This window comes from Hyperolius riggenbachi, chromosome 6 (assembly GCF_040937935.1).
Source record: "Hyperolius riggenbachi isolate aHypRig1 chromosome 6, aHypRig1.pri, whole genome shotgun sequence".
NCBI classification, from domain to species: domain Eukaryota; kingdom Metazoa; phylum Chordata; class Amphibia; order Anura; family Hyperoliidae; genus Hyperolius; species Hyperolius riggenbachi.
In genome coordinates this window covers 351,190,154-351,214,542 of record NC_090651.1, presented here as the reverse complement: position 1 = coordinate 351,214,542, position 24,389 = coordinate 351,190,154, and the positions used below count along the sequence as shown (strand labels likewise).

Genomic DNA, 24,389 nt, shown 5'->3' with positions numbered 1-24,389 from the left:
AGTTTACGTGTCCATGGATCGCAGAATCAGTCACCAAGCATGTAGTGTGTAATCCAATTTCTGTCAAAGTAATCCTGCGCTCACATGTATCTCCTCCACTCCGTGTTTGTATCATTCATAAAAAAGAAAAACAAAACAACATAGCGTGATACTGTTTCAATAGCCTATCACTTATTAAATAGATCCAAAAGCCTTAATCCACCAACATTCAGTTGATATATGTTCCCACCATGTGCTACTGCTGCCGAGCCACAGACAGCAGAAAAAGCTTTGTGCAGTAAGCATGCACTCAAAAATGTCCAAACAGTGAAGTAGACACCCTCACAGTGATTGAACCACAGAAAGAGTCTCACAGGTCCTCACCATCTAAAGTAGCTGCCCAGACACAGACAGCAATAAAGGCATAGACCCACGAGTTCAATTCACCTCCTCCTGTGTACAAATTGTGACACCACCACCGCTAGCCTCTCACCTTCTTGGTTGCTGTCCAGATTATAAGACAGCAGCCACACTTTAGCTATATCCCCAACGCTCTCCACAGCGTTACTTCAGCGGTACAGACAGATCTCCCAGCTTTAAAAGGCTTGTTAGACCTAATAACTGAAGGAGCTTGACATAGTGTAAAACTGTATCATTTATTAAAAAGTTAAAAGTAGTGCACTCACATCTTCCCAGTAAAAAATGCGCATATCAGCAAGACAAATCCAGCATGTTGACTCGCCCACGCCTCTAAGCTCCGCCCAACGCGTTTCGTACCTCCGTACTCATCAGGGGCCCCTGATGAGTACGGAGGTACGAAACGCGTTGGGCGGAGCTTAGAGGCGTGGGCGAGTCAACATGCTGGATTTGTCTTGCTGATATGCGCATTTTTTACTGGGAAGATGTGAGTGCACTACTTTTAACTTTTTAATAAATGATACAGTTTTACACTATGTCAAGCTCCTTCAGTTATTAGGTCTAACAAGCCTTTTAAAGCTGGGAGATCTGTCTGTACCGCTGAAGTAACGCTGTGGAGAGCGTTGGGGATATAGCTAAAGTGTGGCTGCTGTCTTATAATCTGGACAGCAACCAAGAAGGTGAGAGGCTAGCGGTGGTGGTGTCACAATTTGTACACAGGAGGAGGTGAATTGAACTCGTGGGTCTATGCCTTTATTGCTGTCTGTGTCTGGGCAGCTACTTTAGATGGTGAGGACCTGTGAGACTCTTTCTGTGGTTCAATCACTGTGAGGGTGTCTACTTCACTGTTTGGACATTTTTGAGTGCATGCTTACTGCACAAAGCTTTTTCTGCTGTCTGTGGCTCGGCAGCAGTAGCACATGGTGGGAACATATATCAACTGAATGTTGGTGGATTAAGGCTTTTAGATCTATTTAATAAGTGATAGGCTATTGAAACAGTATCACGCTATGTTGTTTTGTTTTTCTTTTTTATGAATGATACAAACACGGAGTGGAGGAGATACATGTGAGCGCAGGATTACTTTGACTAAAAATGCAGTGTACTGAACTTTATTCCCCCAAGTTTGACTTGTAAGTTGTTTTCTTCCCACGCAGGCAGCAGAACATAGAGGAGAACATGACGATCGCCATGGAGGAGGCGCCAGAGAGCTTTGGCCAGGTGGTGATGCTCTATATAAACTGCAAGGTGAACGGGTATCCTGTGAAGGCCTTTGTGGATTCAGGTAAGGAAAGATCCACCAGGTGGGCACACGGGGGGGGGGGGGGGGGTTTAGGTGCTGCTGACTGATGATCTCTATTGTCCCCACCAGGTGCCCAGATGACAATCATGAGTCAGGCCTGTGCTGAGCGATGTCACATCATGAGGCTGGTGGACAGGCGATGGGCCGGCATCGCTAAAGGGGTCGGAACGCAGAAAATCATCGGCAGAGTCCATCTGGGTGAGCTTCATATGACCCTTCATCCAAGCAGGCCACAACTTTACAGCAATGTTAAACTGAGTCGCCTGCAATAAGGAAAACACGACAGCTGCAACTCTGTGCTGAGCCTGTTTTAGCGTAAAGTAAATCTGAAGTAAATTTAAAGTGTAACTGTCGGGGATAAAATCAAAATCCAATTCTTTATTTTTATCTAGTAAACAAGTAATAAGGATGCTAACCAGGCAATCCAAAAGTTAAAATCACTATTAGTTTTCTTGTTGATAAATGATCATTCCCCAGTTTACCTGACTCTAATTTGGTACACAAAAAGGAAGTTGCAGGGCATGCTATGTTGTCCTTTTTTGCTTCTCTACTTCCCCTCAGACTTAACTAATGCAGCCTGATTGGCTGAAGCCGCTCTTCCTCCTGTTTTCCCCTCCCACACCTCTGTTCCTCTCTGATTCAGCAATATTTCTCATGCTGAGACAATGCACTTTCTATAGTGAAGATCGGGCAGAGGAGAGTAGGGCAGGAAATGACATCAGGATTTGCTTTGGAATAGCCACACTTAAAATGGAAAATGCTAAGAAAGATTTTCTTAGCATTGTACTTTCGAAAAATCACTACAATCTAAATGTGGACAGTGCAATACAAATGTAAGTAGAGCAAGTATTTATCTACTTATATATTTGGTTTTTTTTCTGAGATAGTATGGCTGACAGCTCCTCTTTAAACTAAAAAACAAAAAACAAATGATACTGAAAGTCTAGGGTGTCGTTAATGGTATTCCCCCTCAGAGTTGTCGCCACTCGGGGGGAGTGGAGAGTAATTCGGGCACTGGCTATATTGCCGGTGGCTAAAATATTTCCTTTTTATTTCAAATTTGAGCTCAGGCAATCGCAGATGCCCAAATTAGTCACTGAGCACTGCTATGGCCGTAATTTTCATCACGGCCTATGGTGGTGGTGCCCAAATCATCACCACAGCTCTGTGTCGAAATTGGCCTTTTCTTCCTATAGAGCCTTTCAGTTTCTCTCACGGTCCCCACATTCCAGCATTGTCACCTCAGTTCTGAATCTGCTTCCTTCCTCCACAGGGTACCGTAAGAGGGTAAAAAAAATGAGGGGGCACAGTGGCAAGGCGGTGTCACAAGGCCAATTCTTGCTGAAATCTATTGTGAACATCACAAGTTGCCTGGTCATTTGAGGAGGGGTGCGTCCACTGTGGGGCTCATCTTCAACCGCACAATGCCCAGTCCAGGTTCTATCAGCACTCCCCAGTGTTTTTGACATCTTGGTGTGAATGTCTTTTGCTGACTTAACCTGGAAAAACAAAAACCTCATTATGGACAGTAACTCCAACAACATGAAGCTTGCTTGTGCCTCGTCACAGCTTCTCACTAAAAGAATAAACCGTTTTAGGAATTGCAAACACCTGATGTTTGCACAGTTACATAGTACGATGTTAGGATAACCAGTGAGCGATGATTCTGCTTTCCTCCAGCAAGCAGGAAGCCTGGTGAGCGATGGCTCCGCCTTCCTCCAGCAGACAAGAAGTGTGATAAGCGATGGTTTCCTGTTTCTGATGAAGTGTTTTGTGTATTGCAGCGCAGGTACAGATTGAGGGAGACTTCCTGCCCTGTTCCTTCTCCATCCTGGAAGAGCAGCCGATGGACATGCTGCTGGGTCTGGACATGTTAAAGAGACATCAGGTATGGATATACCTTCCAGATCACACCTGGGGTAGGTAGAAGTCCAGCCAAATTTTACGATTTTACACATTTAGCGATGTATGGGCAGATCCGACCAAGATCTCAAGATCGGACAAATGATGCATACCTTGCGCAAGGCACCGGGGGAGAGGGAGACACCTGTTGTACTCACATTTTTGGGGGGGGAGGGGGGGTTTCTTCCGCTGTGTTAATCGATCATCACGAAATTGCACACTGTTCCCGCCGCGCACCCGATCAAGCAAGTCGGCCCAACATCTTACAATCGACAAAGCAACCAATTTTCATTCCGAAATTGGACGCATTGTCAGTTGGGCATGCACTTGGTGGCACCGATTTTCAACCAATTCAATTATAATAATCGAATCAGATGGTGGATCGGCTGCCAAGTTACCTGATGTATGGTCACCTTAAACTCTCTTGTAAAGATTCACCATGTTTCCACAGTGTCACTGGTGACAGGAAAAGAGCGAGAATCCCTCTGGCTGGCATGTAGAAAGTATTAAATACATGCGTTTCTCACCTTTCCCTCACCTCTGCTCTGTTGGGAAATTCCGCCCCCCCCCCCCCCCCCCCCCCCCTCAGTGGCTGCATAGTGTAATCGTTAAGGGCTCTGCCTCTGACATAGGAGACCTGGGTTCCAATCTCAGCTCTTCCTGTTCAGTAAGCCATCACCTATTCCGTGAGGAGACCTTGAGCAAGACTTCCTCACACTGCTACTGCCTCTATAGCGCGCCCTAGTGGCTGCAGGCTCGGCACTTTTTAGTCCGCCAGGAGAAAAGCACAATATAAAGTTTACTTTTTATTAAAAGTATTCAGTTATACAAAGAAATACAATGGTCTCATTTTCAGTTTGTCAATGCATAAACCATTTTAAAGTAAACCCGAGGTGAGTTATATGGAGGCCGCCATATTTTCTTTTGAGCAATACCAGTTGCCTGGCAGTCTTGCTGATCCTCTGCCTCTTATACTTTCAACCATAGCCCCTGAACAAGCATTCAGCAGATCAGATGTTTCTGACATTGTCAGATCTGACAAGATTAGCTGCATGCTTGTTTCTGGTGTAATTCAAACACTAATGCAGCTAAATAGATCAGCAGGGCTGGCAGGCAACTGTTATGGTTTAAAAGGAAACTAATACGGCAGCCTCCACATCACTCTCACCTCAGGTTCACTTTAAACATCCCAACCATCTAGGCTGCTAGTAGATCTCACCCCTCCCTCTCCTGGAATTGGATGATCTCCGTGTCTTGAATGGCTGAGCACTGCCTAGGAGAAATAAACTTATACCAGTGTGTGTGTGTGTAGTAAGCAGAATGAAAGGAGACCTGGGAGGGAGGTGGGGGGAGGTTGACTTTTACTTACCGCTTCTTCTAGTTCTGCGGTTACCCCAATCAAAACCTCACGCTATGGCGCATGCATTGTCCCAGCTGCTGCCTCCTAGGTCACAGTCCCATCACCAGGAGGGTTCTGAGCAAGTGCAGTTACAAGTCTGTATGATCTCCGCATTTACATAACTCCCCACTATGCGATCAAGGAGGCACGCAGCTGGGACAGCACATGCCTTCTAGTGCGCAACCCAGCCTTGGGGTGACAGCGAATCAATGGAGGGGACCCAGAGGATACCAAGGGGCCCCAAAGATAACCGGTGTCTGGAAGAAGCCCCAGGTAAGTAAGATTTCCCTAAATCTTTCATTCTGTGCATTACACCCACTGGTATAAGTTTGATTCTCCCAGGTAGTGCTTGCCCCTCTGAGGCTTTTTTACACGCACGCACGCACGCACGCACGCACGCACGCACACACACACACACACACACACACACACACACACACACACACACACACACACACACACACAGTATTACTTATAAATGCAGTCAGCTACATCTTTAAATATTGGTGATCCGCATATAGAATAGCAGTGCTGGCAGCACCCTTCCACATGGAAGCCAGATAGCAGTAATTCGCTGGTGTCCAATCAAATTCCACATCAGGTGACACTGCTGTCCACTTGGACTGTAGGTTGTGACCTGGGTATGCTTCACTGTCTGGCCCGCAAATACATCCTTTTCTGTATATTCCGGCCCCCCAGAAGTATGAAGTATGTTGATCCGGCCCTTGATCCAAAACGTTTGGGGACCCCTGACCTATTCAGTCAGCTGAAAACTTGAATATTCTGAATAGGTATCATTTACAAATGATATTCCTGTTAAACCCATAATTTGGTGACTCTGTGGAGTTCCCTTTTAGCACAGAGAAGTGACCTCCTGATTATGTAACTCTGGTGGTTGTTTCCTGCTGGGCTGGAGGATTCTGGGTAATTTTGTTTGCCTGTGACGATGGTGGGAGGGGTTTTGTTTGATTTTTTTTTTTTTTTGCTGCTTTCCTCTTTAGTGTTCCATAGACTTGGAGAAGAACGTGCTGGTGATAGGCACCACAGGCACCCGCACCACTTTCCTGCCCGAGGCTGAGTTGCCAGAGTGTGCCAGGCTGGCGTACGGACCTGGGAGGGAAGATATGCAGCCGGAGGAGATTGCAGACCGTGAGCTGGCAGAAGTTTTGCAGAAATCTGCAGAGGAAGCTGGTAGGTGCTGCATGGGTTGGTCGCGCACGCATGTACTTCCTGTGTGCATGTATATGAGAGGTGATTAACCTGTGCATTGGCCTGCCTCGTGTGTTCCATTCCACGACTTCCTCACTAAACGGCCGTACCACACCCTGGCCGACAGACATAAGTGATCACACCACCAGACTGGACAATGGTCTGACATTTTTAAGGGCCTATTTCCACTGGTTGCCACGTCAGTTTCTGAATCCAATGCGGCATCCGTGCTGCTGCAAATTGCTGTAGCCATGTCATGCACTGCAAAGGGGTTGTGCTGCGGCCTGCGGAAACCTGCAGCCAGACTTTATTTTTGGCTGCCCTCCATTTCGAAAAGCAACGTATTGATTTCCATATGCGGCGGTTCCACATCTGAAGTCGCATGCGAAAAATGGCCACAATTCACAGCTAGTTGAAATGGGCCCTAAAACTGGCGTTTGTCTTTTATGTGCTCCCGATTTACTTAGACTAAAATCCTTTAGTGGGTGGCAGGGAATAATTATATAAGATATGTTTTTAAAAGAAAATGCTGCTATTCATCAGTGTATATAGTTATCATTTGAAAGGAAACCGATTATTTTAGTGGTCGGTTCATAACAGATGTCGTTTTAAAGTCACCCTGGAGAAAACCCTGAGCATTATAGAATATATAATTTGTCCACATTCAGAGTGAAAACTGCATGACTAAATACATTTTTGAGATGTGCTACAGCATGGTACACACCTTCAATTGTGATTGGCCAATGTTACCAGCTCCCATGTAGTAGGAAGGTCAACAGATTTTTAATACTATGAACAGATTGGGCAGATAAGCTCTCATACTACGTGCAAGCTGCAAAATTGGTCAGCGATTGGCCAAACCAAAATTGAAAGTGTGTTCCATTTAATATTACCATTAGTAAGAGTGTCAGAGGGAAGCCCCTCCCTTTTGGCCTTCTTAAAGAGAACCCGAGGTGGGTTTGAAGAATATTATCTGCATACAGAGGCTGGATCTGCCTATACAGCCCAACCTCTGTTGCTATCCCAAACCCCCCTTAGGTCCTCTTGCACTCTGCAATCCCTCATAAATCACAGCCACGCTGCTGACAAACAGCTTGTCAGAGCTGGCTGTGTTTATCTCTATAGTGTCAGTCTGCTGCTCTCCCCGCCTCCTGCAGAACTCCAGTCCCCGCCTGCATCCCTTCCCTCCCTGCTGATTGGAGGGAAGGGACGGGGGCAGGGACCGGAGCTATGCAGGAGGCGGGGGAGCAGCTGAGACTGACACTACAGATGTAAACGCAGCCTCACAGCTAGCTGTGATTTATGAGGGATTGCAGAGTGCAGGGGGACCTTAGTGGGGTTTGGGATAGCAACAGAGGCTGGGCTGTATAGGCAGATCCAGCCTCTGTATGCAGATAACATTCTTTAAACACACCTCGGGTTCTCTTTAAAGGAGTACTGTAAAGGAGGAAAAAAAGTTTGTTAGCAGCGCTTTTCTAAGCCTTTTCTAATAGCTTGTGATCTAAAATGCTAATGTAATGCTATAGGTGTGATCCCACTTGAGGGATGTGATTTTTTTTTTTTTTTTTTTTTTTTAAATTAAATCCCCCATAGCATTACATTACCAAAAGCTTTACAAATCACAAGCGGTTAGAAAAGCGCTGCTAGTAGGTCCCATGCCTTACTTCTATGTTTCTTTCACTTACAGTAGGTAGTAAAAATCTGACTAGTCCATCTCCTCACGGTGGATTCTCTGTATATCCTTTTATACAAAAGTAATCCCTGGAAAGGATATATACGAAGATGATTGGCCGGCCTCCCTACTGTTTTTTTTTTTTTTTTTTTTTTTTTTTTTTTTAATCAATTGAATTTTTATTGAAGTTTAACATAGAATACAAAGTGACAATAGTGAATTGAAATAACATTATAATCCATTAAATACTTAATAGAACAATGTCTATAATAGTACAACTTCTATTATCTAAGAATTACATTAGTGCTTGTAATTAGTTAACATCTTAACCATACAAAACGTTCATGCTTATGAAAGTCGCTAACAAAAAGGGGCCCAGAGGCCTAATGCCCATGGGTCCTGAGATTACGATAAGGAAGAGAACTAAAGAAAAAAAAAAAACAGAATATAACTAGTAAAGGGTTTATATAGTTATCTATTAATTTACTTTACCTAAGTTTAGCCTACCTTCTAAACTCCATGGTAGGTAACTTAGGTAAGTGCAATTTGCCTCAGCAGGGTGAATGTGGGGAGGGATAGTTATATAGGGTGTTGGAGTGGGTATGGGACTGGAAGGGTGAGGGGATAATCTAGTAGGTTGTGTTGTGACTACTTATAAGTTTGGCGGATTTTTACTGGATATTTTATCGACTATGTTGTATCCTATTGTAGTGTGTATAATGTTTACTTGCCAAGGGTGGGTATTAGATAAACTTTAGTGCTAGATTTGCCCAGTCTGTTAGGGGTAGGAGGGCTAGCGATTGATTTGAAGTGCTGGGAATGCACACTATTTGTAAAGTTAGGCTGGGCAACTGCCATTCAATAAGTGCACTTGAAAATGTGGAAAACTCTGAGAATCCCGCATGAGGAGATGGATTAGTCCAAAAGCTGTCAGATTGTTACAACCTACCGTAAGTGACCGCGGCATTAAAAAAAAAAAAAAAATTATATTGTACTCTGAAACTAATGTACTTTTTCAATACGTATGCATACACAGAGGTTTTAAATTATACCCTTTTTTTGTGATTAGTAGTTACCTGAGATGAAGAACAAAAAGTTTTAAACCTACCTGGGGGATTCTTCCAGCTTCCTTCATGCTGATTTGTCCCTCGCCACCATCCTCTGCTGCCTGCAGCCTCCGCAATCTGGCTTGGTAACTGCGGGAGTCAGTTTACTGAGCATGTGTGGCCTGGCTGCACATGCACCCCATCACACTCCTGTAGCCGGGAGAGTTTTGCGCAGGTGCAGAACGTGGGAGTGCACATGGCCGGACTGGCCCCATTGCCGAGCCAGACTGCGGAAGCTGCAGGTGGTGGAGGACCGCAGCAACGGAGTGATCAGCCTGAAGGGGGCTGGAGGAAGCCCCAGGTATGTATGAAACTTTTTCTTAATCTCTGGTTCACGTTAAGGACCTGGTTCCACATGATGCTGGCAGAGCTGTGATGCAAAACGCATCCAAATCCCTCTAGCAATGCCATGCGGCATGCTGATCTTTCTCCACATGTGCATCGGACGGCAGCCTCTTTAGTTCAATAGGCTGTTTCCCTGTCTGGATGGCATGTTGGGAAAAGGTGCAGATTTGCAGCAGTGGAAGTGGGCCCCAATTGTAAGCATTGGTTTATTGCCCTCTGCATAGTGCATACTACAACCCATGCAGGGCCTTGTACACATGCAGCTGTGGAATGGAAACACAGGACTCGCAGGGCCCAGACCACTAACTGCACGCAGCTTGTGTGTTCTAACCCCCGTTTGCTGTTTTGTCTTCTAATCCACACAGACCAGCGGAAACCTTGATGCATGTGCGGGTGATCTGCCGCAGGAGGGGGGACTACAGCAGGTAATGAACCAACCAACACCCTCCTGGCTTTAATATTGTAGGACCAAAATAAATGATACCAAGCGCTAGGCTTTTGTGTACGAACATTGCACATACCCTAATAAGGGGAGCCTCACTGTGGTAAATTCTACAACATACCAAAAAATCCACCATAGTCTACTAATCTCAATCACTTTATTGAAAGTATACATACAAAATCCCCTAGTAAACCCCACTGAAACGGGCAGCCTGTGGTATGAACTCTAAGCCAAATACACAGCCTGCATGTGTCACACAACTGCACATTCGCTTCTCACACCCATGCATAATAGCCATTCAACTCCCAGGAGTAATGAAAAACATCGTTATAATTCCAGAGGGCAAAAAATGGTTATGCTGGGCAGTGTAGTCCAGTTAATACTCTTCAATGAAATATGCTGGGATCACTCAGTTGCAGCACAATGTCCCGCATCCAGTTGACACTTATTGCACACAAGTAGCAGCGACTCAGTTGAAGAGTGTATTAACTAGACTGCGATTAGTAGACTACGGTGGATTTTTTGATATTTTTAATATTGTAGGACCGGTTTACATCACTTTGCTCCTAAAGGATATTATGCACCGTGTGTGTTCCTGGGGTGGGGTTTTGTAATGAAGTGATTACCTCTACGTAGCCTATTAACATTGATGCGATCACTAGGATGACAATTTGGGTTCACTGCTGTGCTGTTGCCTAGCAATACATCTGTACAGTGCTGGAACCCTCGAGCTGTCACCACAGCGATCGCATCCAATGACTGCAGACTTGTAGGACGGGTCTGCTACTTGCCCAGATAGTAATGAAATAAGGCTTATGTGGTATCATTTTAACCGAGAAAACCAAAATAATATATTTTAGGTGTTTTCTAACTGTCACACATGCCATTTGAAAATTAGGAAAGGTGAAAAATAAAAAAGTGCTTTTTCTGCATCTACGCCTACTTTTTCCCTGTACAATGCCTATAGAATAAAACTATTTTTGGAAAAGAATTATTACCCAGAGAATGCCTAGAAAATAAAACAAAATAAATATCATATCTCAGGACTTGGAGGAACTTTTCTTCTTTTTTATTTATCACTTTGCATCTAGACCTTGTTTCCCCCTTCTGGACCAGAGCAGTTTTGACGTCTTAGCCAAGTCCCTATTTAATCAGCAATACCTTTATCCCTACCTTTTGACACCAAAATTATATTTATTTAGCTTTTTCCTAGACAAACTAGATTTTGATTGGGGGTTATTTCTTCCCCTAGAACGATTTTGTTTTCTTTAGTTTTATGGGAAAAAGAAATAGTTAAAACTGAAAAATATTGCATTTATTTTTAACTCCAGTTTAAAAATAAAAAGCACAACTGTAGATAAAATCCAAAGATTTTATTTGGCTATTTCTCCTGTTGACCACAAAACTTAAATGCTGTTCCTGTCGCAGTTTATGATGGTGATATTTGATTCTGAAATAAAGGTGGGTTTTTGGTACAATGTGTGCTTTTCACTTTGAAATTAGATAATAAAAGTATTTTTAATGGGAAAAAAATGAGGGAGTACAGGTTGGGGGGGGAGGTTAATAATCATTTTTTATTATGTAGAGTGTTTTTTTTCACTGCATCCCCATTATTACGTTTTACCCTGTTACATTTGCCCATTCGACCTCCCCTTAAAAATATTTCCCTTTTAGCCTAATGGTGCCCCTGTATGCTCCCCTGGCAGGGTCGGCCAAGGTTCGAGCAGGAAAATCAAGTAATGTTTAGGCGCCTTTAGCTAGTGCATAGACGTAGCTAGGGTTTTCAGTGCCCGGGGACAAAGACAGATTTTTGTCTCCTCCCCCCCCCCCCCCCCCCTTTTTCCTCTCTGGACAAAATAGGCATGGCAACGCATCAAAATGTCGTCATGGGTGGAGTCAAATGTTTAGATCCAGACATGCCCCCCCTTTCCCCCTTTAGATAGCCAGATGTGCTCCACTTTTTCTGCTGCTGCTAACGCTTCTCCACTCCTGCAGAGGGAAGGAGAGAAGCGGGGGTACTCTCGGCAGCTAGCGAGCCGGCTCTCACGCATGTGGAGGTGCAGTGGCTGTGATTAGCACCCTCACAATGCTGCGCCTGGGGACATATGTCCCCCGTTGCCTCCCATAGCTACGCCTCTGAGATAGTGTCCCTGTACCCCTTCCTTATCGATCTCCTTGCAGTAGTTATGGAGGATCTGTGCTGTGCAGGACTGAGCTGTTTCTGCATAGATCGATTTATTTTCTGTATTATTTTCTGTTTTCCAGACAAGGAATCTACCTCAGTGGATGAACCATCTCTGGTGCCACCTGATGGGGTCCCCCACCTCATCCACGCTCCAGGTGCCACCTCAGCTCCTCCTGCTTCTTCAGTGTCCACCTCGTCCGCTGTCCCCGAGAGCAGGGAGCCGCCTCTAGCTGTGCCCTCGCCGGATGCTGCCTGTGGTGGGGATCACAGCCCTCCTGTAGTGGGCGCTTCTCAGAAAGGCATTGCGCCTCTATCTTTTGAACTTTCAGTTGCTGACAGGCAAGTTTCTGCTGAGTTTTCTCAGTTACCTGGAGACGACCAGGAGGCGGGACTTGCTGAAAGTTCTGCTGCGGACTATGTACGAGCTGAGCAGCCGAGGGAGCCCGCCGCTCAGGTTTCAGGTTTCCAGGCGGAGTCTACCCCAGAAGTGGATCTGCATGGCGGTGATGTTCCTCCCCCTGCCCCCCTCTCTGCCAGTGCGGAGGACACAATGGATATAGACACAGAGACCCCTAATGCTGAGCCTTGCGAGAACTATTCGCCACACAATGCTCCGCCCACTTCACTGTCTGACCAATCGGTTGCCTCGGACCTAACCGTAACCACGGAATCCCAAGTTACCGACCGCGGCGCCTCGCAGGAAGTCCCCACACCTCCCGACACTCCTGGGCTGGATGCCGACGAAAGCTGCTTCTCTCTAGCCGCTGCTCTGAAGGAACTGCATAAATTACTAGTGGTCAGCTGTCAGGGCGGGCTGCCTAAAATGCCGCTGGATTCTGCAGAGCTGCCTTGCGCAGTTCCGCTAGAGTCTTACCACAATGGCTTGCCAGACAATGGAAGTTCCATGAACACCGTCGTACAATCTAATGATTTTGCAGATGAGGAAAAGTCGGAAAAACAAGCAGTGATCCCGGAAGACTCTGCTGTAGGGGATGAACTCGACCGTTCCAGTGACAACCCAAATGTAACAGCCCTACCCCCAGGGCAGAGCGCCCCCCCTGCATCCGATTCACCGGCTGGCATCCAGCTAGATGAGAGTGCAGTCACCGATGTGAACGGCAATCCTATTGAACCCCCTGTTGTCGGTGCTGAGCAGCCCCTCCAGGCCGCACCTTCCTCTGTGTCCTCTCCATCTGCCGTAGAGCAGTTAGTCAGCGCAGGGTTCACCTTGCAAGACGCACTTTTGGCGCTGGAGCGAGCTGACGGCAATGTGGAGCTGGCGCTTCTTGCTTTACTCGCTAAGAACATTGTCGTTCCTACATAATTTATTTACTCACCAAAAAACGTGGACAGCAGAGTCCTTCCCGTCTGGTTTGTGAACTGTACTGTGACGGTAGCCGTCCGCCGGCAGAGTCCATTGCCAAAACTCGTCACCCAGACCGATGACTGTCCTGGGCTGCCTGTCCGAGTGTACCAGCCGGGGGCCGCGGATCAGAATAGGACTCTCCGCGGACGCGCTCCGTGGTTTACACTGGCCCACACTGTGCTCTCGCTGAAGCCATGGAAGTGATTTTCATTGATAGTATACGGATGCCTGTGCGCTTTCATTCATCAAACTTTGCAGAAGGGAATTCCGCGTTCCTCTTAAAGAGCCATACTCAAAGCAGTTCCCTTACTTCTAATGTATTTTTTAAAAAAAGAAAAAAAATTCCGAGCAGTATCTGAAGTACAGCGACACCTGCTGGTGACGTTGGGTAGTGCCGCTGTATACCTGTAACTGGTGTGTTTACATGCAAGGCTGAAAGACTTGCAGCCTGTTTACTACCACTGTGTGTCCAGCATGATGATCCCCAATTAATCCTGCCCTTTCCAAAACCCTCCTCCCCCCCCCCCCCCCTTTTATAGTCTTCTAGTTTATTCTGTAGCGGATTCAGACGTCACGGGTGTCACACATCACTTGTGCGTCAGTCATTAATTTGCAAGGCAAGAATGGGTTATTGTGAGTTACACTAGATCAGTAAAAGTGGCCATACATCTAGCGATTTTGTGGTATCGAACAAGCATGCCCGATCATGCTGGGATACCTCAGGCCGACGTGGTTTATCGGATGTGCGATATTGCGGTGGCACCCCCAGGCACTGTCCTCCCAAATGTTAACGTGCCCCTGTGTGCCCGTGCATTCAGATCTCACCTGTCCCACTGCCGCGACTGTCCAGATGCTCCTGGTTGCTTGCTGCTCTTCCGCTGCCGTGCGTGTGTGTGATGTCATACGAGCCATTTGCTGTACGGGGAAACCATGTGGGATGCGAATGGGGAAGCAGCGGATGAGACGGGCAGCTGGACACTCGGGTGCTGGACCAGGATAGATTTACTGGGGGGGGAGCCGGCACACATTAACATTTGGGGGGACAGCAGCAAATGTGGCATTGTGAGGCCAAGTCCCGAAAGATTTCATGCTGAAATCGGGAATCGGCCTGCAATTTATGGGCAGCCATCAGATCTGTCTCCCGGTTGATCTCTCCATACATTGCTAGATATATGGGCACCTTAAAAGGTAAATCTGTATTGAGGTCTACCCTAAATTACTGATCTTGGCAATGGGAAAGGGTGAGTGTGAATTTTACCTCCGTGCCCCTCGTAGTGTCGGGTGTGTACTTTCCATGCTTGTGGGGGGCTTCCCTCAGACAGAAAGGGTTCAGTGGCGGGTGGAGATGGTCAATAGGATGTTAATACTGACTTGAATGCGGCTTTGTTGCAAATTTTGGGTTTGGAATTAGCCAATAAGATGCACTTGCGACGTTTTTGATTGGTCTGTTTTCAAGCTACATACAAATTGCAGTAAATTTACATGTAAGTTAGAATTAGCATCTCTTACAGCTGGTATGTTCTTCTTTGCTGTTCTATACTCTCCTCCTCCAATCCGTAGAGCAGAACCTTGTTCCATTCTAGGTATGAGCTCCACAATTCAGAATCCGTATTAAAGGAATGCTCTATATTTGCAGGCCGCGGCAGTGAGGTTAACTCACCCTTGTACCTGACTCCGGACTCTGTGCACAACTCCCAGTTCCATCTCTCAGATACTTCCTTCTCCAAAGCCACCGTAAAGAGGAAGTATTGGAGTGATGTGGAAGGTGACTTGGAGCGCAGTGGCCAGAGGCAGGGACAAGGGCGCGTTGGGCCTGGTTCACACTGCACAGAGGAAAAACTAATCCATGGAAAAACGTCCGCGGGACGGAAATTTGCTCTTCTGTGGAACGTGCCGAACGGATCCATTCTAACAGAACAATGTGAACAGATCCTATTGATTAGCACAGGAACCGTTTACCTCCGTTAGGATCTAGTCTGTTAGTGTTCCTTTAAACAAACCGTTTTTAATCCTAGTGTGAACCAGACCTTAACCCTCCCCCTCCACAACCCACAAGTGTAGAGCCTCTGTTTCATTTGGATTCCGAATTGCGGAGTGTGAACAGCACAGTCAGCCATGTCTTACGCTGAAGCTAGCTGGCATCCTGCCATGGTTCTCAGCCCTGTTCCTCTTGTCCTCTTCTCGGTGTGGGTGTTCCGCCCACCTTGGGTTGTCCTTCCTCTCTAGCAGGGTGGGGGGAGCCTACAGTACTGACAGTGCGCAGACCTGGGAATTTAGGAGTGGAGAATTGTCACCCAAGAGAGAAGCAGCCGATTGGTGGCTTAATGCTCCGACCTCCATGGAACGCTAAAAATGGCGCGTTGTATGGTTTGATAATTTTAATTACTCTTGAATACAATTTTATTTATATTTTTAGCCAAAGACTAAAGCCTGATACGCGCCATGCAGTTTTCACTTCAGATCGGACATAGAAGAAAACTAGATATAGATCATTTTTATCAGCTTTGCGATCTTTCTTTCTGATTGGATATTGATCGAAAGGATGACAACACGGAACGATATCTAGAATTTTGATCCATGTTTTTTTCAACATTTCTGATCAAGAAACAGATCGATCGGTTTTAAGCTTGGGATCGCTCGTTTGCAATCTGTAGGCTGTATATTTTTTTTTCTCGGATGTGATCATTTTCTCAATTGGAAATATGATCTGAAGTGAAGATTGCCTGGTGTGTACCAAGCCTTAAAGGATACCCGAACTGACATATGACATGAGATAGACATGGGTATGTACAGTGCCTAGCACACAAATAACTATGCAGTGTTCCTTTTTTTTCTTTCTCTGCCTGAAAGAGGTAAATATCAGTTATTTAAGTGGCTGACTCAGTCCTGACTCACAGGAAGTGACTACAGTGTGACCCTCACTGATAAGAAATTCCTCTTTTTATCTCATTCTTGCTCTCAGAAGCCATTTTCTGCTAGGAAAGTGTTTTATAGCTGGAATTTTCTATCAGTGAGGGTCACTCTGTAATCACTTCCTGTCTGAGTCAGGACTGAGTCAGCCACTTACATACCTGATATTTAACTCTTTCAGGCAGAGAGAGAAAAAAAGGAACACGGCATAGTTATTTGTGTGCTAGGCACTGTACATACACATGTCTATCTCAGCATGTCACATGTCAGTTCGGGTATCCTTCAAGAAGCCACAAAGCACCCCCTTCTCTGTAGCAGTCGGCTGTATTGAGCTCTTGTGTCCGCAGGCCTGGGGGCAAGCATGATGGGATTGTCACGCTGAGTTTGTCCATTATCACACGAGACGTTTGTCTAGAGATTTTGCAATGCATTTTTGTCCTGTCGCCCTCATTGACCTGCGTGTCCAGTCCAAGCATCATTCCTCAGTCATTGTGAAATCTAAACCAAGATTACAGCATGTCTGGAGGCTGTCTGTTGCCTACTATCTGCACTCTGATGCTGGCCACACACACACACGTGGCAATCTGATCAGGCAATCTGTGTGTAATATATTCATGTAGCCAAACCCAGTGATCAGTCTTAAAGCGGAATAAAACCCAGCATTTCTTCTTTTAAAGATTATTTACAGCATATTATATACAACCACCATTTTTTTTTTTTACTAGAACAGCATTCAACTAGTTAAACAAAGAACTTACAAGCTCCCTGCTGGGAAAACTGGACGCATCCGAACTGGAGATAATGTTATCTTGTGTTTACATTCCTCACTTGATACAATTAAGTAAACACTTCATTGACACTGCAGACTCCTGAACACAGTCACTCAGGCCTGGTGCACACCAAAACCCGCTAGCAGATCCGCAAAATGCTAGCAGATTTTGAAACGCTTTTTCTGTAGCGTTTCAGCTAGCGTTTTGCGGTTTTGTCTAGCGGTTTTGGTGTAGTAGATTTCCTGTATTGTTACAGTAAAGCTGTTACTGAACAGCTACTGTAACAAAAACGCCTGGCAAACCGCTCTGAAGTGCCGTTTTTCAGAGCGGTTTGCGTTTTTCCTATACTTAACATTGAGGCAGAAACGCATCCGCAATCCAAAATCTGCAGCAGCCCGGGAGTATGCGTTTCTGCAAAACGCCTCCCGCTCTGGTGTGCACCAGCCCATTGAAATACATTACCCAAGCGGATCCGCACCCGCAAGCAGATCTGAAAACGCCCAAAAAGCCGCTCGGTGTGCACCAGCCCTTAGAAAGCATTTCTGCTTAAATTACAAGATGAATAAACCAGTTATGAATAAAAATGCAAAGTCAGCTCTAAGAGCAAAAAAAAGTGTACTTTGGGAACTTGTAATTTCTAAATGAATAATAATACTTATGCACAAAAGCAAACCTGATAACCGTATGGCATATAAAAAGTAGGAAAACATGATTTTATTGAATATTATGTCAGGGTTTTATACCGCTTTAAGGTGGCCACACACCATACAATTCTTTTAAATACCTGTTCAGTTCAAGAATTGCAATACATTTTTCTGACTGATTGTAACATTTAAAAAATATGACCAATGTACCACACACCTATGTTCAATTTTTCCCCAATTATGATAGAAATGATTGAAAATTCTGAGAAAATTGCTAGGGTGTGTTACATTAATAAAACTGAGAATCTAACACACCGTGCAATCTTTTGAAAAATTGAAGAAAAATTTCCAGCATTCCAGATCGATAAAAATTGAAAAAAACTGGAAATCCAGTCTGATTTTTCAGTCGAATGGAAAAAAGCTTTCGATATTTTTGGGAGATCCGATCATATTTATCGAATTGCCGTAAAATCGGATCATTTTATTGTATCGTGTGTGGCCACCTTTACGCATCTTGTTAAATTGGACCTGAACTCTTGCACAGCACACAAGGAAAGCAGAGAGAAATGCACCTTGTGTGTTTTTAGAGAGAAGAGCCTGTCTAATCTCCCCTCCTCTTCAAGTAATCACAATTGGTGTTGGTTTTACCGAGTAGCTGTGTACTCCTAGCTACTCGGAATCCACATTTAAATTGGGGGGGGGGGGGGGGGGGGCTAACCTACCCATGCGGCCGTCTGATCCAATGCGTTGCATGCCAGGGTTGAAGGAGGAAGTGAGGGAGTTGTGTGGGACGCATCAGATCAGATGGCCGCATGGGTATGTTACAATTCCCTTCCCCATTATGAATCATTCTGGAGATTATCTGCCTTCCAGACTGCCTGTGAAATCCATCAAGCATATGACCACCATTTCCGATGTAACTGTTACGGAATCCCGGGACCCGCCACAATTCCAGCGTTTCCTGCAGCAAGCAAAAATCTGGAGGTACCGCTCCACCGCACCGTATGGGACAGTGCTGGATCACGGGCAGCCAAGCCCAAAGACAGCAAAGGAATGGAGGAAGATCCGCACAATGTCTCCAACAGATATAAGAAATTTTATTCAGGACGTATCCAGACCCACATAAAAGCACTCGACTAACATGTTTCAGACATAAAGTCCTTAATTGACTATGATTAAGGACTTTATGTCTGAAACATGTTAGTCGGGCGTTTCCTGCAGCAGTCAGAACTTTTTTCATACAGACAGGTGCCCTTTGCTATAAACTGAACAGATACTGTGTGTAGGTTTTTACACCAACCGGGCATCATTGTGATTGTACACATCAGATTGCTGCGTGTGTGTTCAGCTTAAAGTGGACCTGAACTCTTGCGCACGGGACAGAAGGAAAACCTAGAGATCTGCACCCTGTATGTATTTATAGAGTTTAGCCTGTCTAATTCCCCCTCATCTAGGACTAATCACAAGTGTAATTTGATCTCTCAGCTGCGTGAGCTGAATGCCATGGCGGAGCAGCAAATTGCTAACCACAGGATGTTAACCCTAGGTCTGCTTCCGTGAAAGCATGAACTAGACACACTGCAGATTTATTGTAGAATTTGTATCAGCTGTAAAATGTTTTTCTGTAAAGGTTATTATGCTGTTGCGTATCTTAGAGAGCAGAGAGGAAGTTCTGAGTTCAGGTCCGCTTTTATAGCCAGAATATATTAAGAGGTCCATGCACTGAATATCCAGTTATCATGGTAAATATTGCCGGTATCGGCCTGGCGGTGTGACGCCGATGCTCTTTATTCGGAAATGGCTGCAATCGGCAGAAACGTGCGGTCTGTTGCTGCGCTGGCGTGAGACTCACTCTCTGCATTCGCCCCATGGTGGCTGAAGGTGATTGGTCACTGCGCTGGCAGGGAGCGCGCTCACTGCGTTTGTCTGCAATGGCTGAAGGTGATTGGTCACTGCGCTGGCGGGGAGCGCGCTCACTGCGTTTGTCTGCAATGGCTGAAGGTGATTGGTCGCTGTGCTGGCGGGGAGCGCACTCACTGCGTTTGTCTGCAATGGCTGAAGGTGATTGGTCACTGCGCTGGCGGGGAGCGCGCTCACTGCGTTTGTCTGCAATGGCTGAAGGTGATTGGTCGCTGTGCTGGCGGGGAGCGCACTCACTGCGTTTGTCTGCAATGGCTGAAGGTGATTGGTCACTGCGCTGGCGGGGAGCGCGCTCACTGCGTTTGTCTGCAATGGCTGAAGGTGATTGGTCGCTGTGCTGGCGGGGAGCGCGCTCACTGCGTTTGTCTGCAATGGCTGAAGGTGATTGGTCACTGCGCTGGCGGGGAGCGCGCTCACTGCGTTTGTCTGCAATGGCTGAAGGTGATTGGTCACTGCGCTGGCGGGGAGCGCGCTCACTGCGTTTGTCTGCAATGGCTGAAGGTGATTGGTCGCTGTGCTGGCGGGGAGCGCGCTCACTGCGTTTGTCTGCAATGGCTGAAGGTGATTGGTCACTGCGCTGGCAGGGAGCGCACTCACTGCGTTTGTCTGCAATGGCTGAAGGTGATTGGTCACTGCGCTGGCGGGGAGCGCACTCACTGCGTTTGTCTGCAATGGCTGAAGGTGATTGGTCACTGCGCTGGCGGGGAGCGCGCTCACTGCGTTTGTCTGCAATGGCTGAAGGTGATTGGTCGCTGTGCTGGCGGGGAGCGCACTCACTGCGTTTGTCTGCAATGGCTGAAGGTGATTGGTCACTGCGCTGGCGGGGAGCGCGCTCACTGCGTTTGTCTGCAATGGCTGAAGGTGATTGGTCGCTGTGCTGGCGGGGAGCGCGCTCACTGCGTTTGTCTGCAATGGCTGAAGGTGATTGGTCACTGCGCTGGCAGGGAGCGCACTCACTGCGTTTGTCTGCAATGGCTGAAGGTGATTGGTCGCTGTGCTGGTAGGGAGCGCGCTCACTGCGTTTGTCTGCAATGGCTGAAGGTGATTGGTCACTGCGCTGGCGGGGAGCGCGCTCACTGCGTTTGTCTGCAATGGCTGAAGGTGATTGGTCGCTGTGCTGGCGGGGAGCGCACTCACTGCGTTTGTCTGCAATGGCTGAAGGTGATTGGTCACTGCGCTGGCGGGGAGCGCGCTCACTGCGTTTGTCTGCAATGGCTGAAGGTGATTGGTCGCTGTGCTGGCGGGGAGCGCGCTCACTGCGTTTGTCTGCAATGGCTGAAGGTGATTGGTCGCTGTGCTGGCGGGGAGCGCACTCACTGCGTTTGTCTGCAATGGCTGAAGGTGATTGGTCGCTGTGCTGGCGGGGAGCGCACTCACTGCGTTTGTCTGCAATGGCTGAAGGTGATTGGTCGCTGTGCTGGCGGGGAGCGCGCTCACTGCGTTTGTCTGCAATGGCTGAAGGTGATTGGTCGCTGTGCTGGCAGGGAGCGCGCTCACTGCGTTTGTCTGCAATGGCTGAAGGTGATTGGTCGCTGTGCTGGCAGGGAGCGCGCTCACTGCGTTTGTCTGCAATGGCTGAAGGTGATTGGTCGCTGTGCTGGCGGGGAGCGCACTCACTGCGTTTGTCTGCAATGGCTGAAGGTGATTGGTCGCTGTGCTGGCGGGGAGCGCGCTCACTGCGTTTGTCTGCAATGGCTGAAGGTGATTGGTCGCTGTGCTGGCAGGGAGCGCGCTCACTGCGTTTGTCTGCAATGGCTGAAGGTGATTGGTCGCTGTGCTGGCAGGGAGCGTGCTCACTGCGTTTGTCTGCAATGGCTGAAGGTGATTGGTCACTGCGCTGGCATGAACCTCACTTACTGCATTCGCTGGCAATGGCTGAAGGTGATTGGTGCTTGCGAATGCCAAACGGATGCATCTGCTTTACTTTTTATTCATTTCTGATTCAGGAGAATGCTGGGATATTATTTTAGGAAATGTGATGTTAATAATTTTTTATTCTTTGGGGATTGTATAGTTGCCTTAATTCACCTTTTAAAGTACGGTGAGGTCATTCTGATAGCTGGAATAATAATTATGATATTGTAAAATAAACTGCATTTGGGTATTTACTTTGTGTCTTGTCTGATTGGGCAGCACTTGTGGGCGTTGTGTTTTCATGGTGGGTATGTTAACACCAGGGCTCTGGAGTCGGTACAAAAACTCCTCCGTTTATGAAACCTCCGACTCCAGGTACCCAAAATGGCTCCGACTCCTTATGCTACGTACACACTTGCGATAACGATCGTTTACAAGGAGCGATAGTTACCAGGCGAACAATATTAGAATGCAAGGATGGGATGCAGCAATCATCATACACATATTAACGATCGTTCTAGCAGAAAAGAACGATCAGAGGGAAATGTTGCGTACATATTTATATAAAATTTAAAAAACCAATCAAACATGGTTACAATAGATAAGAATATATGATAACTTGTAAATAAAGTTTGTTTAATACGTATAATGTAACAATCATGATGGGCCGTACTACACAGGAAGTACTGAAGCTGGGCAAAATCCAATGCAGACGCATTGGCCCTTGTAACGATTGTGCTCGGCAGATAACTGTACACACTATAGTTTTGTAACGATTGTCGTTCAATATGATCTGTTCAGTTGGATTTTCTCATCGTGCCGATATCTTTCGTTCTTCGTTGTACTTAATGATCGTTTGGTAAAGTTCTTTACCCGATTATTGTCATACCGATCGTTAAGCTGCTGTTTCAAACGACCATAGTCGCAAGTGTGTATGAAGCATTAGTCTAATTTTTACAAAGGCTATGGATTTTGTTCAAAAATCATCTGACTCAGACTCCTCGGTTTATTGAAACTACCGACTCCAACTCCAGATACCCAAAATTACTCCGACTCCACAGCCCTGGTTAACACAACAGTCCTTTTTTCTTAAAGGATATCCGAGGTGACATGATGAGATAGACATGTGTATGTAGAGTGCCTACCACACAAATAACTAGGCTGTGTTCCTTTTTTCTTTCTGTCTGAAATAGTTAAATATCAGATATGTAAGTGACTGATTCAGTCCTGACTCAGACAGGGAGTGACTACAGTGTGACCCTCACTGATAAGAAATTCCCCTTTTTATCTCTTTCTTGCTCTCGGTAGTCATTTTCTGCTAGGAAAGGGTTTTATAGTTGGAATTTCTTATCAGTGAGGGTCACACTGTAGCCACTTCCTGTCTGAGTCAGGACTGAGTCAGCCACTTACATACCTGATATTTAACTCTTTCAGGCAGAGAAAGAAAAAAAGGAACACAGCCTAGTTATTTGTGTGCTAGGCTGCTGTACATACACAGGTCTATCTCATGCTGTCACATGTCACTTCGGGTATCCTTTAAAGTACACCTGAAGTGAGAGGGATATGGAGGCTGCCATGTTTATTTCCTTTTAGCAATACCAGTTGCCCGGCAGCCCTGCTGAGCTTTAGCTGCTGTAGTGTCTGAATCACACCTCTGAAACAAGCATGCAGCTAATCCAGTCAGCCTTTAGTCAGAAACCTCTGATCTGCATGCTTGTACAGGGTCTGCAGAGGAAGAGCATTGCCAGTCCTCTCTCCTTGTATCCGGTCCAGTGCAGTTACCTCCATTGCAGGGATTTGACAAACTGGTCAAATACACCTTCGGGGATCATCAGAAGCACTTATGTCATGAATGCTTCTGCAGACTGGCAGCTCTGTATAGCGTATGTGCACTATGGAGCTGCCTGCCTTCAGAAGCACTTGGGGGACTTGTGTGCTTCTGAGGGCTCCCGGAGACGGGTAAAGTGTACCAGAACTGTTGAAAAAAAATAGTCACCTGCTTCCTCCAGCAGCATATAAACCTGTCCCACGCCGTCCTCCCGCGGTCTGCTGTTCAGCTACAATCAGCCCCAGTAATAAGCTCAGTCTGGGTATACTGCGCATGCACAGAAGACCTAGACCAGGCATGGGCAAACTTGGCCCTCCAGCTGTTAAGGAACTACAAGTCCCACAACAGTTCAAAGAACGGGATTTCCTGGAGGGCTTTCCCCGTCGCCATGACGTCATCGACGTCGTGGCGTCATTGGGAGTCCCGATCTACCCCTTAGCGCTGCCTGGCACTGATTGGCCAGGCAGCGCACGGGGTCTGGGCGGGGCGTGGCTAGCGGCGGACAATCGGCGCAGAGCGGCGCCGATCAGAGTGCACACGCAGCTAGCAAAGTGCTAGCTGCGTGTTGCAAAAAAAAAAATTATGCAAATCGGCCCAGCAGGGCCTGAGAAATCCTCCTGCGCGCCATAGCCCGTGCCAGGGAGGTTAAACCATGTGATGAGAGAGGGTGCTGTAGTCATGGAGACTGGAAGAAAATAGATGGGTGGAGCCTGGAGAGGAGGTATATTACAACCCTCCACCCCTTCACTCTTTATGCCCTGCAATTCAAGGTTCCCACCACAGGTCTCCATGAGGCCCGCAGCACACCCCATAATCTCAAGACGAGACCATCTGGGCCCCCCTTGGCAGCTGCTATGGTGATCCCTACGTCGCTGATATCTATGTGTATAAACGGCGCAATGCCAAGAGTTCAATCTGCCTGTCGCTGGAAAAACAAATACAGAATATATGATACATGAGGGGGTACGGGCCAAAAACTTCCCAGAGCACCGAAAAAATATTGCTTAAAAAGATACATGATGTGTTTACCTCAAACCATACGCCTATAAGGTGCATTAGCAATCTATACAAATCTCATCATGGTGCCATTGGAAATATACAAATCATTTATGGGCTCTATGTAACAACATCTGTCAGA

The 24,389-nt window shown here is 46.6% G+C and overlaps 1 protein-coding gene and 1 long non-coding RNA gene across 3 annotated transcripts in view; both read left to right on the top strand.

Annotated features, from left to right (window-relative positions):
• The window catches only part of LOC137521851 (protein DDI1 homolog 2), a 28,166-nt gene extending 12,046 nt beyond the window's left edge, over positions 1-16,120 (top strand). Inside the window, exons 5-10 of one of the 2 annotated variants that reach the window (XM_068241659.1) lie at positions 1,554-1,681; positions 1,769-1,897; positions 3,484-3,587; positions 6,002-6,191; positions 9,698-9,757; positions 12,040-12,127. In XM_068241659.1, coding sequence (XP_068097760.1) covers positions 1,554-1,681; positions 1,769-1,897; positions 3,484-3,587; positions 6,002-6,191; positions 9,698-9,714 — 568 coding nt within the window. In that variant the 3' untranslated portion in view covers positions 9,715-9,757; positions 12,040-12,127. Of the gene's footprint in view, positions 1-1,553; positions 1,682-1,768; positions 1,898-3,483; positions 3,588-6,001; positions 6,192-9,697; positions 9,758-12,039 lie in introns of both variants that reach the window. The other variant, XM_068241658.1, reaches the window with a different exon arrangement.
• A 2,234-nt stretch (positions 16,121-18,354) lies between these two features.
• LOC137521850 (uncharacterized) lies at positions 18,355-21,677 on the top strand. Its single transcript, XR_011022220.1, has 2 exons — positions 18,355-20,730; positions 20,791-21,677. It is a non-coding gene; the product is annotated as an uncharacterized lncRNA (long non-coding RNA).
• Positions 21,678-24,389: the final 2,712 nt, after the last annotated feature.